A 14,474-nucleotide genomic window follows, 5' to 3' on the forward strand; every position below is an offset into this window, starting at 1 on the left:
GCCACGGATGAACAGGGCACGCCCCCAGCTGAGACCCCTGCCCCCGCCCATCTGCCCGCCTGCTCCTCTTGCACGTGGCGTTCGAGAGCGCGCGGCGCAGTGTGATGACGTAAGAGCCGCCATTTTAGTGAGTTCTGTTTCTGTTCCCTCGGGGGTTGGTTAATCGATTATTTTGCGGAGTGGAATGCTGTTCTTATTTTAACTAAATAGGACGTTTAGGAAGTGTAGCAAGATGGTTATAAGTATAGATTTTAGAATTAAACAATGATTGGATTCGAGCCCACCACCTGTGTTGTTGTTGTTCAGTGGCGCAGTCATTTCCGACTCTGCGACCCCATGGACTGCAGCACGCCAGGCTTCCCTCCATCACCAATTCCTGGAGCTTGCTCAAACTCATGTTCATCGAGTATGTGATGCCATCCAACCATCTCATCCTCTGTCGTCCCCTTCTCCTCTTGCCTTCAATCTTTCCCAACATCAGGGTCTTTTCCAATGAGTCAGTTCTTCATATCAGGTGGCCAAAGTATTGGAGCTTCAGCATCAGTCCTTCCAATGAATATTCAAGACTGATTTCCTTTAGGATTGGTTGGATCTCCTTGCAGTCCACGGGACTCTCAAGAGTCTTCTCCAACACCACAGTTCAAAACCACTTAATTTTTCTGTGCCATAATAGTCTCATTGAAAAAAAGGTGTCTAGCTGTCAGCCATAGTAAAAGTTAAATGAGAGAATACCCTAGAGTACATCTTGACAAATAACAACCACTGGGTAAGTGGCGGTTGTTAACAAAAAATATTAATAAATGTTGGTTTTGTGTTTTCAGAGCTGGTAAGGGAAGGTTTAACTCAATATTTGGTTTTCTCAGCTTACCCCAAAATATCACTATTTTGGTTCAGAATGGATCAGTTAAGTGGGTGATTATTGAGGGCCTACATTTTGAACGTTTTTATTTGCTTGAGTCTCTATATCCCTGCTTTCTAGAATTATAAAGCCTCTTCTCAACACTACTGGCCACCCAAATAACATCCCATTGATGCTAACCAGGGTTCTGTGGGGCTCCCAGGTACAGAGGCCTTTTTGTCTCCCATTTCTTGTAAACAGGACTCCAGCTTCCATGACTTGAGTTCCAAAGGGCAGATCAGCCACAAAACCACCTGAGGCAAGATTAAAGCTCATCAAGATTAGGAGACAGGTTGTTAAGACCAGCACACATCCTATTATTGTCAACAACCCCACTCTTGAAACTTTGCAAAGAAAGAAGCATGTGTGCCTTACTGCCTTGATTCTTATCACATACACTTGCCTGACTATATAACCTCTTCCTACACACTGGAGGGGTAGGAGGAAAGGGGAGTGGGACAGTTCTTGAGGCATTAGCCTACTGCAGTCCCCCTTTGCCTGGCAAAGAAATAAAACCACTCTTTCCTTCTCCTCCATAACTCCGGCTCCCTATTTTTGTTTGGCATTAGCACATAGACAGCCAAGATTCTGGCATCACCATCTTCCTCCTATTCCCCCGAAAAAGGGATTTCAAGTCTTTCAGCGCCTAATTTACCAAAAATTATTCTTTTATTCCAGAGTTCCAACTACTGGGCCTGTGGCAATGTCCCTAGTTCAGGGACTGTCATCCTTGACCTGAACGGGGACTTTCTTGTTTTAAATGTGGTAATGTGGTCGCCTCTAAATTGGTCTCCCAACTTCCACCTGTCTTCCAGTGTTCACACTACAGTCAGAGTGATTTTTTTTAAGTTTTATTTTTGGCTGTGCTGGGTTTTCATTGCTGTATGGGCTTTTATCTAGTTGCTGTGAGCAGGGGCTACCCTATGGTCACTGTGCCCGGGTTTCTCACTGCGGTGGCTTCTCCTGTGGAGCACAGGGGGTTTCAGTTATTGCGGCTCAAGGGCTCTGGAGCACAGAGTTGGTAGTTGTGGTGCTCAGGCTTAGTTGCTCCGTGACATGTGGATCTTCCCAGATCAGGGATCAAACCCGCGTCTCCTACACTGGCAGGTGGATTCTTTATAACCGAGCCAGCAGGGAAGCCTCAGAATGATATTTTTAAATCACAAATCTGTTCATGCCACGCTACTTTTATCTTTTGGGGTTTTTTTGTTTGTTTTTCTCTACTTAAATGTTTTACTATGCCTGCATCAAATTCCCTTGCACTGTTACAAGGTTTTACATGATATGACTGCTGCTTAACATCTTTTTCCCACAAAGCACAGTTCTTCTTTCAAAAGTCTATGAATCTAGTGGGAAGGTTGATGAGAATATTGGCAGCTGCATTATCATGGACTATGTGCTGTGATTGAAGTGGTTATAGGATGCTCAGGAAGCAAAGGAGAAGCCTCTGATTGAGTAGTACATGAGGGATTGTTGGGAAGAGCCTTCCCAGAAGCCATATCTATGGCTTGCAAAACAAAGGTAGTTAAGCTAATTTTGCTTTCCTACACACTTTCTCTTCCTCTATCCCTTGACTTGGTGAACTGTAACCTACAATTGTGCCCAGGCCAGAAAGCTGGAAGTCCTTGACTTCTTTGTCTCTCTCACTTAACATATCTCAGTTCAGTTCAGTCGCTTAGTCGTCTCTGACTCTTTGCCACCCCATGGACTGCAGCACGCCAGGCTTCCCTGTCCATCAGCAACTCCCAGAGCTTGCTCAAACTCATGGCCATTGAGTTGGTGATGCCATCCAACCATCTCATCCTCTGTCGTCCCCTTCCCCTCCTGCCTTCAATCTTTCCCAGCATCAGGGTCTTTTCCAATGAGTCAGTTCTTCACAGGTGGCCAAAGTATTGGAGTTTCAGCTTCAACATTAGTCTTTCAAATGAATATTCAGGACTGATTTCCTTTAGGATTGACTGGTTGGATCTCCTTGCAGTCCAAGGGACTCTCAAGAGTCTTCTCCAACACCACAGTTCAAAAGCGTCAATTCTTCAGCACTCAGCTTTCTTTGTAGCCTAATTCTCACATCCATACATGACTACTGGAAAAATGATAGCTTTGACTAGATGGATCTTTGTTGGCAAAGTAATGTCTCTGCTTTTTAATATGCTGTCTAGGTTGGTCATAGCTTTTCTTCCAAGGAGCAAACGTCTTTTAATTTCATGAGTGCAGTCACCATCAGCAGTGATTTTGGAGCCCAAGAAAATAAAGTCTGTCACTGTTTCCATTGTTTCCCCATCTATTTGCCATGAAGTAATGGGACCAGATGCCATGATCTTAGTTTTCTGAATGTTGAGTTTCAAGCCAACTTTTTCACCCTCATCAAGAAGCTCTTTAGTTCTTTGCTTTCCACCATAAAGGTGGTGTCACTGCGTATCTGAGATTATTGATATTTCTCCCAGAAATCTTGATTCCAGCTTCTCACATATCTGATTGTTATTATTATTTCTCCCCTGGTCTGCTGCATTGGCTTTTCACCTGGTCTTTCATTCTCCTCAGTGAGGCTGAGGGAACATTTAAAGAGGCTAGCCCACCCATTCGGTTGTGAACTCATAAGGGGCATTAAGTCCCTTGTACTCTGCACTCCTGCGTCTCAATGTTCCCCTTAGTATAGAGTAAGTGTTCACTGTTTTTGAATAAAGGAATACATAAGGGAGTTTTGTGCCAACGTTCTTGCACGCACTAGCTCATTCCTTCCACCAGGGGTCAGCCTGGCTCAGCCTTTCCATCCCTATTAGGGTATGAGAAGAGAGGTTTCCATTCTCTTCAAGACTAGAAGCACACGTGTGAAGGTGACTTTTCCTTCAGTAGAGTCATCCTCTCCCAGGTGACTCTAGTGGTAAAGAACTCACCTGCCAATGCAGGAGACAAGAGATGCAGGTTTGATCCCTAGGTCAGGAAGATCCCCTGGAAGAGGCCATTACAACCCACTCCAGTATTCTTAACTGGAGAATCCCATTAAGCTAGGAGCCTGGCAGGCTACCATCTATAGACTCACCAAGAATCGGACAGGACTGAATCAACTTAACACAGCATTCAGTAATGAGAAATTTCCAGGGTTGTATTTCTGTAGGACTTCTTCTGTTCCTCCTGGTCCTAAGAGCTAAAGTGATCATTCCATGTTCCTCACGCTGTCAGACCACACCTGTATTACTTTATTCCCTGCTCAGGGAATAGTTTCTTACCTGTTATCTCTTGGATTATTTCACTTTCACAGGCTATCTATCTGATAAACTCACCCTCATTCTGTTGATCTATCTGCCTCATTGCTAATGAACAAGTAATTAATTCTTGAACATTTCCATGCATAATAAATAATTAGGAAGAGATAGAATTTTACTTGACAAAGAAGGAAAAGACATTTAAGCTAGAGGGAACAGCTTAGGATAAAGCACTGGCTTATGAAATAGAGTGGATGTTAGACGAACAACAAGAAGCACAGTATTCCCAGAGTCACACGCTAGGGAGATAAGGAGTAGTTAGAAAAGTTGAGGCCGAATGATGAAGAGTCATGTATGCCTTGATAAGAATGTTTTTCAGGCATATAAGAGTTGTTAAAGGGAGCACAGGGTAATGACAAATTACAGGTCCTTTTACAAACAGAGAGCTGACAGCAACATGGAAAGTGAACTGGAGGGGATGAGACTAGAAACAGAGTTAAGCAGAGTCCAAAGACTCTGGGAGTCTTTGGTGTGGGCTCAGCTATCCAAAAAGTAGAACTGATGGAATTGTGGTTATTGTTAGATGGGATTGAGAGTCAGGAGAAGGAAACTTGATTCATAGGTTTCTGACTTAATGAGAGGATACAGCCAGGGAAGGGGGGGGCGAGGCAAACCCACGAGGGAGGGGATATATGTATACATATAGCTGATTCACTTCATTGTACAGCAGAAACTAGCACAACATTATAAAGCAACTATAATAAAATTTTGAATGGGATACAAAAGGAAAAACATGTTTGGATGGGGAAAGATAATTAATTAATTTCAGTTTTGAACAGGCTGAATTTGTGGTCTGTGGGACACCCAAGTAGGTGAAGACATTCTGTAGGTATCTGGATATAAATTTCAAAGGAGGGGATGACTTAGATGAAGTCATCCAAGGAGAGGATGTAAACTAGAGTAAGTAGGGAATAAGCTGAAGGTGTGATCCTAGGGAATACCAGTATATGAGATATAAAAGTGCTTAGAACAGGACCTGACCCATAGCAAACATTGGTCTGCCTGGCTTGGGTTACATCTGACTCCACAGGAAAGAAAGTTGAGAAGGAGGCAAGGACAGGGTCAGTTCAGTTCAGTCGCTCAGTCGTTTCCGACTCTGTGACCTCATGAACTGCAGCACGCCAGGATTCCCTGTCCATCCCAACTCCCCAAGCTTGCTCAAACTCATGTCCTTCTAGTCGATGATGCCATCCAGCCATCTCATCCTCTGTCGTCCCCTTCTCCTCCCGCCTTCAATCTTTCCCAGCATCAGGGTCTTTTCCAGTGAGTCAGTTCTTTGCATCAGGTGGCCAAACTATTGGAGTTTCAGCTTCAGCATCAATCCTTCCAAGGACAGGGTAGACTAGACTATTTACTCTATTTCTTGGATTACCCCGTTTCTAACATGCAGGGGCCCTGGCCTGATACAAGTGCTAATTGGAGCCCTTAAATATGAGTGGGAGAGGGATGATGCCCTCAGAGCTTGGTGATTGTTCTGGACTTTGCCAGGAGTCAGCAGTCAGCAAAGCATTACCAGAGAAAGAGAGAGAAGGGGGGCCCTCAGGAGCTAGCCAAAGGGGCTGCTAGGCTAGCTTGTGCTGTGCTGGGGCCTTTGTCCTACTGAAACTGTCCACACAATGGAGCTGGGTTAAATGCTGACCTGGCATTCTAAGTACAGGGCTGGAATGGAGATTCCACGTGGTGGAAGCAGAGACGGATGGTCACCCAGCCCCTCAGTACCGTATCACTTATTCACCCACACTGTAATTGCTAGAGAGGATGGTCCATACTTGATAAGCATGAAATTGTGTTTGTATCTGATTAATGCATGAGTCAGTTCATTTATATTTCAAGGCAGTCAACTTAACATGGATGTATTGCTCAGGTGTATATCATCTTATCCTCATACAATCCTGTATGATCAACAAAGTGGATTTTTTGTGTTTCTTTTTTTTAAATTTCTTTCTAATTGAAGGATAAATGCTTTACAATATCGTGCTGGTTTCTGCCATACATTAACATGCATCAGCCATAGGTATACATACATACCCTCCTTCTTGAATCTCCCTCCCACCTCCCACCACCCCTCTCTGTTGTCATAGAACACTGACTTGAGCTCCCTGAGTCACACATCAAATTCCCACCATCTATCCATACTACATATGGTAGTGTGTATATTCCCATGCTACTCCCTCCAGGAGACAGTGGACAGGGAGGCCAGGCATGCTGCAGTCCACGGGGTCACAAGAGTCAGATACGACTGAGTGACTGAACAACAACTCTCTCCATTTGTCAGCAAAGTAGATTTTTTATGGAACTCAAACTTGGGTTATTTTTTGGGTCCAGGGGATACAAGGTGGCTAGGGAGTAGCTTCAGAAAGGTGGAGAGTCGGTCCTAGGCAACCTCAGAGGAAACTGTAGTCATCATACGGGACCACTGTACAGAAATGCAGCAAGGCAAATTGCTCTGCCTGAAGATTCCCTACACTTTACAGACTCACTTGCTCCTTGGTGGTATGGATTATGCTTCCACGGCACCTCTATGGGACAGAAATGGGATCTTCTGACATGGGGAGTAAACAGGCTCACTAGCCCCAGGAACAGAAATAAGTTGAAAGGCTGATGGTTAGTAACCAAAAATAACTGAATCAACTGTAGAGATAGAGGAGACTCTAGAATGGATTACTATTACAAGCCATGAAGACTTGAAATAACTTTGTAACTACCCCAGGTTTGTTATTTTACAAGTTCCTTTTCTCCATTTCCATAGTTCCTAGTGGAAAAAACTTCAAAAATGTTTGCAAGAGGCTTCCCTGGTGGCTCAGTGGTAAAGAATCCGCCTGCCAACGCAGGAGACACAGTCTTCTCTGGTCCAGGAAGATCCCACATGCCACCCCGGAGCAACTAAGCCCGTGCTCAGCCCATGCGCCACAATTACTGAGCCTGTGCTCTGGAGTCCGAGAGCCGCAACTACTGAGCCCATGTGCCGCAACTGCTGACCCTATGCACCCTAGAGCCCACGCTCTGCAACAGGAGAAGCCACCGCAACCCCACACAGCAGTGAAGACCCAGCCAAAAATAAATACATAAATAATTTTTAAAAAGCATTTTAAAATATGTTTGTAGGTTTACTTAAAGCCGGAAGAGAGAAATGTGGAGAATGCAGGAGTAAACGTCATTGTCAACCCCCGAAAAGAACTCCCAACACAAGAATGGCGTAGTGGGGAATTCCCTGGCGATCCAATGGTTGGACCCCAATAACAGGGGGCATGGGTTCAGTCCCTGGTTGGGGAACTAAGATCCCACATGCCAATCTGGGTGTGGCCAAAAATATTTTTAAAAAGAATGAAGTAGAATGATAGCAAAAAAGTGAACAAACTAACCAGAAAAGAAGACCGAGTTGAACACTGTGTGTCCTGGGTGATCCCAGGAGTGTTGACCTAGGAATCCCCTGCACTCCCATGCAACTCCTCAAAGATGCTTTCCTTTGCTGATTCCAGTGACCCAAGTGCTGGCTCACCACTGGGACCTGCTCACTGCTTGACTGTTTATGGTGAAGGATGGACTGTCTTTACCTTGCCTTTCCTAGAATTCTTCTCATTGTCTTCCAGATCTGCACACTAGCTTTCCTCTTTGCCTCTCTGACTCCTGAAACCCAGGTTCGTAGCGATGATTAGGAGTGAAACAATGAGTCCCTCCCTTCACTGTGAGCACCTCTGGTTGACTGAAGCCAACCAGAAGGCTCAGAGAGCTTATACTGATTTATTCAATGAGTATTTATTTACTGCATAGTGTGTGTCAAGCACGGGGTTTGCAGAGATGAGCAAATTGACAAGTCCCTGCCCTCCTTGAGTTTATATCTAGTGGAGATAACTTCCCTACCTAGAAAGTGGTAAAGCCAGGGTTTTTGTTGCTCCTGCTGTTATATATGGATTTCAAGTACACAGAATAGTCATTTGTCCATGACATCCCCTTCTCATTGGCCTACATGTGACTCCCAATTCCTGTACTTCACACGGGAACAGCTTGTGGCCTCTGTGACTAGCCACCATGTGGAGATGGTGAAAGCTAACAGTGTGTTCCCTTCTGCCTTCTCCACCACACAGCCCCCACCACTAGACTGCCAACTTCCTCACTAAGCCTGGCCACAACTGAATTTCTTTCTCCAAGCTTTTCTTCCCCATCTTGTCCTTTTCTCTCTCCTTGACCACCCTGCTGCCCCAGATACCCACATCCCCAGACCCTTCTCTAAGGGTCAAGATTTAAGACTTTAATGTCCTGATCATAGCCAGTTTAGGGGGTATTAGACCCTCCTGTTGCTTCATAGGCAAGACTCAATTTCCTTCCTTCAGTACTTCCTGCTAGGACCTTATGAATTAGGAAAGATGAAGTACAAGCCGATTCTGAGATTTAATTACTAACCTCTCTTCTCCTCTCCCTGGTGGCTCAGATGGTAAAGAATTAGCCTGTAATGTGGGAGACCTGGGTTTGGTCCTTGGGTAGGGAAGATCCCCTGGAGAAAGGAATGGCAACCCATTCCAGTATTCTGGCCTGGAAAATTCCATGGACAGAGGAGCCTGGCCGGGTACAGTCCATGGGGTTGCAAAGAGTCGGACATGACTGAGTGATCAACACTTTCACACTTTCATTTCCTCTCCCAGCTCCCCAACACCTCTCCCAACCTATCCATGGAAAATAGGTTTTTCCCTGTGGTTTAAAAGGCCAGGCTGGGACTTTCCTGGTGGTCCAGGGGTTAGGACTCCGTGCTGCCACTGTTGGGGGCATGGGTTCGATCCCTGGTCGGGGAAGTAAAACCCCGCAAGCCATGTGATATAGCAAATAAATAAATAATAAAAGTAAAAGGCCAGGCTGAGGGCTTGGAAAGAGAGGTGCTGGCATGCGTCAGGGGTAGGGAGCCCGGGCTCAGAGAAAGCCAGACGCAGCAGAACTATTCTGTCCCAGGGCTGCAGGGTCCACAGATTCCAGCCCAAACCAGCCAATGGGAGAAGGCCCCCTAATCCCAGAGAACTAAAGAATTCTCTTCAGTTATCCAGCTTCCCTGCCAGACTCCACTCCTGACCCCCACCCCCACCCTTACCCCTGGCCAGTTCAGAGGCGCCTAGAGGCCCCCAGGAGCATAGCCTCATGCTCTGTGAAGTGAACTCAGCTTCACTAACCTTCCCAGCAGAGTTGAGGAAAGCTCTAATACAGATGTCAGTCAGGACTATGAACCCCAACTTTGACGTGAAGAGAAAGGCAGACTCCTCAGGCCCCCTGTTCTCGGTCCTTTCTTCTTGGAGCCTCACACTAGCCCTGACCCCATTCCCACCCTCACACCCGTGGCTCTGCTCATCTCCCAGTTGAGGAGGAGGGGGAAATGCTGCAGCTTTATCTGAGGCACCAGAGCAGGCCTGCCCGCTGCAGCTGTGAAGGGGTTAAGAGGCTGGGCCAGTCACCTCAGCCTGCCCCTCCCAGGGATTAAAAGTCCTCTATAAAGGGGACTGTCCACCCAGATCAGGCCAGGGGGGTGTCAGGGACCCAGGCGTTGTGCCCATCCCCCCTGCCATGTGGGAACTTCGGTCAGCCTCCTTCTGGAGGGCCATATGTGCTGAGTTCTTTGCCAGCCTCTTCTATGTCTTCTTTGGACTGGGGGCCTCGCTGCGCTGGGCCCCTGGACCTCTGCATGTCTTGCAGGTGGCTCTGGCCTTTGGCCTGGCCCTGGCTACACTGGTGCAGGCTGTGGGCCACATCAGTGGAGCGCATGTCAACCCTGCAGTCACTTTCGCCTTCCTTGTGGGCTCCCAGATGTCCCTGCTTCGTGCCATCTGCTACATGGTCGCCCAACTCCTGGGAGCCGTGGCTGGGGCCGCCGTGCTCTACAGTGTTACCCCACCTGCCGTCCGAGGAAACCTAGCACTTAACACGGTAATGGTTGGCTGAGTGGGGCTGGGGGACTTGGTGCCTTGACTTCCTCCTGTGCAGGTAAATCAATTCCTCGGGGGTCTGGGACATTGTGTGTGTGTGGTGTGTGGATGTTTAGGATGGGGAGGATCAACACGTACTCTGGAGGGGTATGGAAGTCATCAAGCCCTGGACCTGAGTTCGGGTCCCAGCTTTTCTTCTGGCACCTAGCAGGTTCTTGAGGAAACTTATTTTACTCTATGGGGTCTCAGTTTCCTCATCCATGTAAATGGGTACATTTATTTCTACTATGCAGGAATATTAGTAGGAGCAATTAAGGAGCAAATACAATTACTGTGAAGGAGGTGCTAATATCGTTCCTCTCCAGGGAACGGATGCCATAATGGGGTTCCTGCCTGGGAAGCTGTGAGGAGGTAAGGCTGTGGCAGCCCTGAGACACTGCCTCTCTTCTTCTTCCTTTGCCCAGTTGCACCCTGGGGTGAGTGTGGGCCAGGCCACCATAGTGGAGATCTTCCTGACGCTCCAGTTCGTGCTCTGCATCTTTGCCACATACGACGAGAGGCGGAATGGCCGCCTGGGCTCCGTGGCCCTGGCCGTTGGCTTCTCCCTCACCCTGGGGCACCTCTTTGGGGTAAGCAGGAGAAGGGAGCAACTTCTAGTTTTAAAATTCCAGGGCCCCCAAACCTTTGCAACTTCTAAGCATTCTTCCTGCTCACTTCACTGTCAAACATGAACATGATCCACCTCCCTCTGTATCAGACAGCACAGAGCAACGAACCCTACTGCGTTCCCCTCTCTAGTGACAGCTGTAGCTAGTCCTTCTTGACCCCACTGTAGAAAGGCATGCCTTCTGGGAAGACATGTCCTCCGATGAGCATTAGTGACCCCACTGTGGGACTTCCATGCACATTGTCATCCCTACTTGCTGCTGGCTACAAAGTGCCAACCCTTGGAGGGCAGGTGGGTGGTGGGATAGAAGCTGGGCTGGAGTAGGGGGGAAAAGTGTGTCAGTTACAACTGTGTCTTTTTCAGATGTATTATACTGGTGCAGGCATGAACCCTGCCCGCTCCTTTGCTCCTGCCATTCTTACCAGAAACTTCACCAACCACTGGGTGAGTGAGAGGAGGAGGGCCAGATCCTGAAGCCCTCCTGGACGGGTGTGGACTGCAGGTTCTAGGTTTGGTTCCTGCTTCCTATCTGGATGTGCTGACTGTTCTACCAGCCCTCAGCTAAGGGGGCTGTCACAGAGCTTGCCTGCCTGTGTGAGCAGGATTCATTATTTTGTTAGAAAGATGGACTCTTGCTCATATTGTTCCTTCACTAGTTAGTCAGGGCTTTTTTTTTTTTTTTTTTTTACTAAATATTTGCTGGATTCCAAAACTAGGAGCTATGAGGACAGACTACTAAACAGGAAGACAAAAGCTTCTACTCTCAAGAGGCTGGGATGTGTACAAGCACGAATGGCCTCAGCCTCGTCCCTGTTCTGCACGTCACTAGCCTCATGGGTGACCATGACAAATAACTCAATCCTTCTGCACCTTGGTTTCCTTAAGTACAAAATGGGATATTATGAGAAATAAATGTGAAAATCATATGTATGGAATATTTAGCACAGAATCTGATAACAGAGTAAGTCCTCAATAAAAATTGGCTATTCTTGTATTGTCTGGCCCTATGCCAGTCAAGCATATGTAAATAATTCAAAAAATTTTTCAAAGCCGGTACACTCATTTTCAAGGTAGCATTATTCACAATAGCCAAAAGGTGGAAGCAATCCAAGTGCCCCACACAGATGAAAAGATAAACGAAATGTAGTATATACATACAATGAAATAGTATTCAGTCTTAAAAAAGAAGGAAATTCTATACATGGTAAATAAAACATGGAGGAACCTTCAGGACATTATGCTCAAATAAGCCAATCAGAAAAAGACTCATATTATATAATTCTACCTATATGAGGTATTTAGAATGGTCACATTCATTGAAACAAGCAAAATGGTAGGTAACAGGGGCTAGGGAGTGGGGGATATGGGAAGTTGTTTAATAGGTGTTGAGTTTCAGTTTTGTAAGATAAAAAAGTTTCTGGAGATGGGTTATACAACAACATGAATATATGAACACTACTGAACTGTACAATTAGAAATGGTTAAGATGGTAAATTTTATGTTATGTGTAATTTACTACAGTTAAAAAGAAATTTTAAAAGCAATATGGAGGGACTTCCCTGGCGGCCCAGTGGCTAAGACTCTGAGCTCCCAATGCAGGGGTCCAGGTTTGGTCCCATGTCAGGGAACTAGATCCTCCACGCTGCAACAAAGACCTTGGGCAGCCAAATAAATACATATTAAAAGACAAAACAAAAAGCAATATGGAAACTAGTACAAATTGATAGCAAAAAAATAGAATATACATGTGCTAAGAAGGTATGGGATAAAGGAATAACTTAATAAGTCAGAAAAGAAATGAATTCTGAAGTGCAGGCTATGGAGCAATCTAGGAGTTTTAAAACGAACACTGACTTCTGCTTAAATAGCACCCAATTGTATGTGCTAAGTGCAAGATGTCTGTTTTACAACAACGGGATTGGAAAAAGAGCAACCTTACTCTTCATCTGCTGCCCAAACCTGATTGTTTTTTTCCTCTTCCTACAGGTGTACTGGGTGGGCCCGGTCATTGGAGCAGGCCTGGGCAGTCTCCTTTATGACTTTCTCCTCTTCCCTCGGCTCAAGAGTGTTTCTGAGAGACTGTCTATTCTCAAGGGTTCCAGGCCCAGTGAGTCCAATGGACAACCAGAGGTCACAGGGGAACCTGTTGAACTGAAGACCCAGGCCCTGTAAAAGCTCCAGCCGGATAGAGGGAGTAGGAAGCTTCTGGGTTTACATGGAGGGGCTGAGCCAGCCCCCGGATGAAGAAAGAGACTGTGGGGAGGGGCATGTACTTCTTTATTTTTAAATTTATGTGTGTTTTTTTTTTTTTGCCTTTTGCCGTGTGAAATCTTTCAAGTTGCATTCATGAGCTGTTTGGTGCAAACTTCCCTTCCTCCCCATCCCCCTTCTCTTCGCCGCTGTGTGTGGCTGTGTGTGCATGATTGTGCGTATGACTGTGAGTGAATGTGACTGTGTCTTGAGTTTGGGGGCTTGGCATGAGAGGTAGGGAACAGAAAAGAGCTGTCACCCTATACCTTCCTCTCCCTACCCAGTGCGGTAAGTACAGGGAATGAAGACCTTAAGTTTCTGGCCTTTACCCTGCTGCCAGTCAAGTGTATACTCTGGGTTTCTGAGGGAGCAGGGAAGCATTTTGTTACTCCTCAGAGGAGGCAGATGGAGGGAAGTGGAGGTGACAAGGCATTCCAAGAGTTGGGAGAAGCAGCTGGGCGTGGTGTAGATATCAGCCCCAGATTAGAAGGCAACTATACCAAGAAGTTCTGAAGAAGTTAACAGGAGAGTGTAGCCCACTTATCTCAGGGATGCTTGCCCCACGGACTTGGGTGGCAAAATAGCTCTGAGAAAAATAAATACTGGGGTTGGGACCCTTCTGTAATTCCACATCAACCTCTCTACATCCACTGGCTGGGTTTGAGATTATTCTAGCATGATGGATCTCTTTGGAGGCCCTGGGTGACTGAGCTCCCAACCCAAGCAATGGATGAGTCTAGAGCCTAGAAAAATGAAGCAGCTTAACTGTTCTGCCTGACAAACCCCAGTGTGACCTCCAAACAGAAGGTACTTAAGTCCAGAAGTGCTCCCTAAGGCCAAAACAGGAAATCTGATGCCTAGAGCAAATGCAGTGGTAGGGGTGGGGGGCATAGAAGAAAGAGGATTTGACATTCAGAATTGTAATTTAGAGCAGCCCAAAATAATCTTCAAATGGCATCTTTCTGCCTTTATCACTAGTTCTATAGTCTTTATTTTCCATTTTTTTGTGTCTTTTCACTTTCCGCTCATCTGTCTTTTCATCTTCAGCCAATTTCTTCTAACGCCTGATGTCCCAGAAATTGATTCCTTATATTCAAATTTTAATAATTAACGAGATATTATTTGTTTGATCCCTATCTTCCTTCGTTGTTGGGAAAATACACTCATCTCAACAGAAGCCAGAGGAGCCCCTGACTTGACGATGAATACTTACGTTGACCTTTTCCTTTTAGAAGCCAACTGCACACTTCGCAAGCTTTAAACCTATACCTATAGTAAGATAGGCACCCAGGCCCCAATGAGACCACTATTGCGCATAGCCGTACGCTCCATTTCCTCACAAATAAAGCCTAACTTTTCTAACTAACCTTGGTGAGACTTTGGAATAATCCACTTGACTAGGAGAAGGGGAAGAATATTTGTAAATTCACCTCTATTCGCACTTAGATCCAAATGATCATAAGTCAGCAGGAAATCCATTGCGTTGTGAGCTC

The 14,474-nt window shown here is 46.0% G+C and overlaps 1 protein-coding gene across 3 annotated transcripts; it reads left to right on the forward strand.

Annotated features, from left to right (window-relative positions):
• Positions 1 to 7: 7 nt before the first annotated feature.
• On the forward strand, positions 8 to 14,347 carry MIP (major intrinsic protein of lens fiber). Of its 3 annotated transcripts, none has more exons than XM_061416813.1 (5): positions 8 to 127; positions 9,835 to 10,065; positions 10,529 to 10,693; positions 11,095 to 11,175; positions 12,718 to 14,347. In XM_061416813.1, exons 1-5 carry the CDS (start codon positions 8 to 10, stop codon positions 12,901 to 12,903), a joined length of 783 nt encoding a protein of 260 aa, XP_061272797.1. In that variant the 3' UTR covers positions 12,904 to 14,347. The 3 variants fall into 3 exon arrangements, with proteins under 3 accessions (XP_061272797.1, XP_061272798.1, XP_061272796.1); XM_061416814.1 differs by having other exon boundaries at positions 9,946 to 10,065; XM_061416812.1 differs by lacking the exon at positions 8 to 127 and having other exon boundaries at positions 8,943 to 10,065.
• Positions 14,348 to 14,474: the final 127 nt, after the last annotated feature.

The sequence above is a fragment of the Bos javanicus genome, chromosome 5 (genome assembly GCF_032452875.1).
Source record: "Bos javanicus breed banteng chromosome 5, ARS-OSU_banteng_1.0, whole genome shotgun sequence".
NCBI lineage: Eukaryota > Metazoa > Chordata > Mammalia > Artiodactyla > Bovidae > Bos > Bos javanicus.

Excerpts from the sequence above, each read along its gene's own strand:
- MIP (XM_061416812.1), top strand. The coding sequence starts at position 9,706 with ATGTGGGAACTTCGGTCAGCCTCCTTCTGGAGGGCCATATGTGCTGAG. Across the intron at positions 10,066-10,528 it reads GAAACCTAGCACTTAACACG|TTGCACCCTGGGGTGAGTGT; the intron begins GTAATGGTTGGC and ends TCCTTTGCCCAG. Across the intron at positions 11,176-12,717 it reads GAAACTTCACCAACCACTGG|GTGTACTGGGTGGGCCCGGT; the intron begins GTGAGTGAGAGG and ends CTCTTCCTACAG.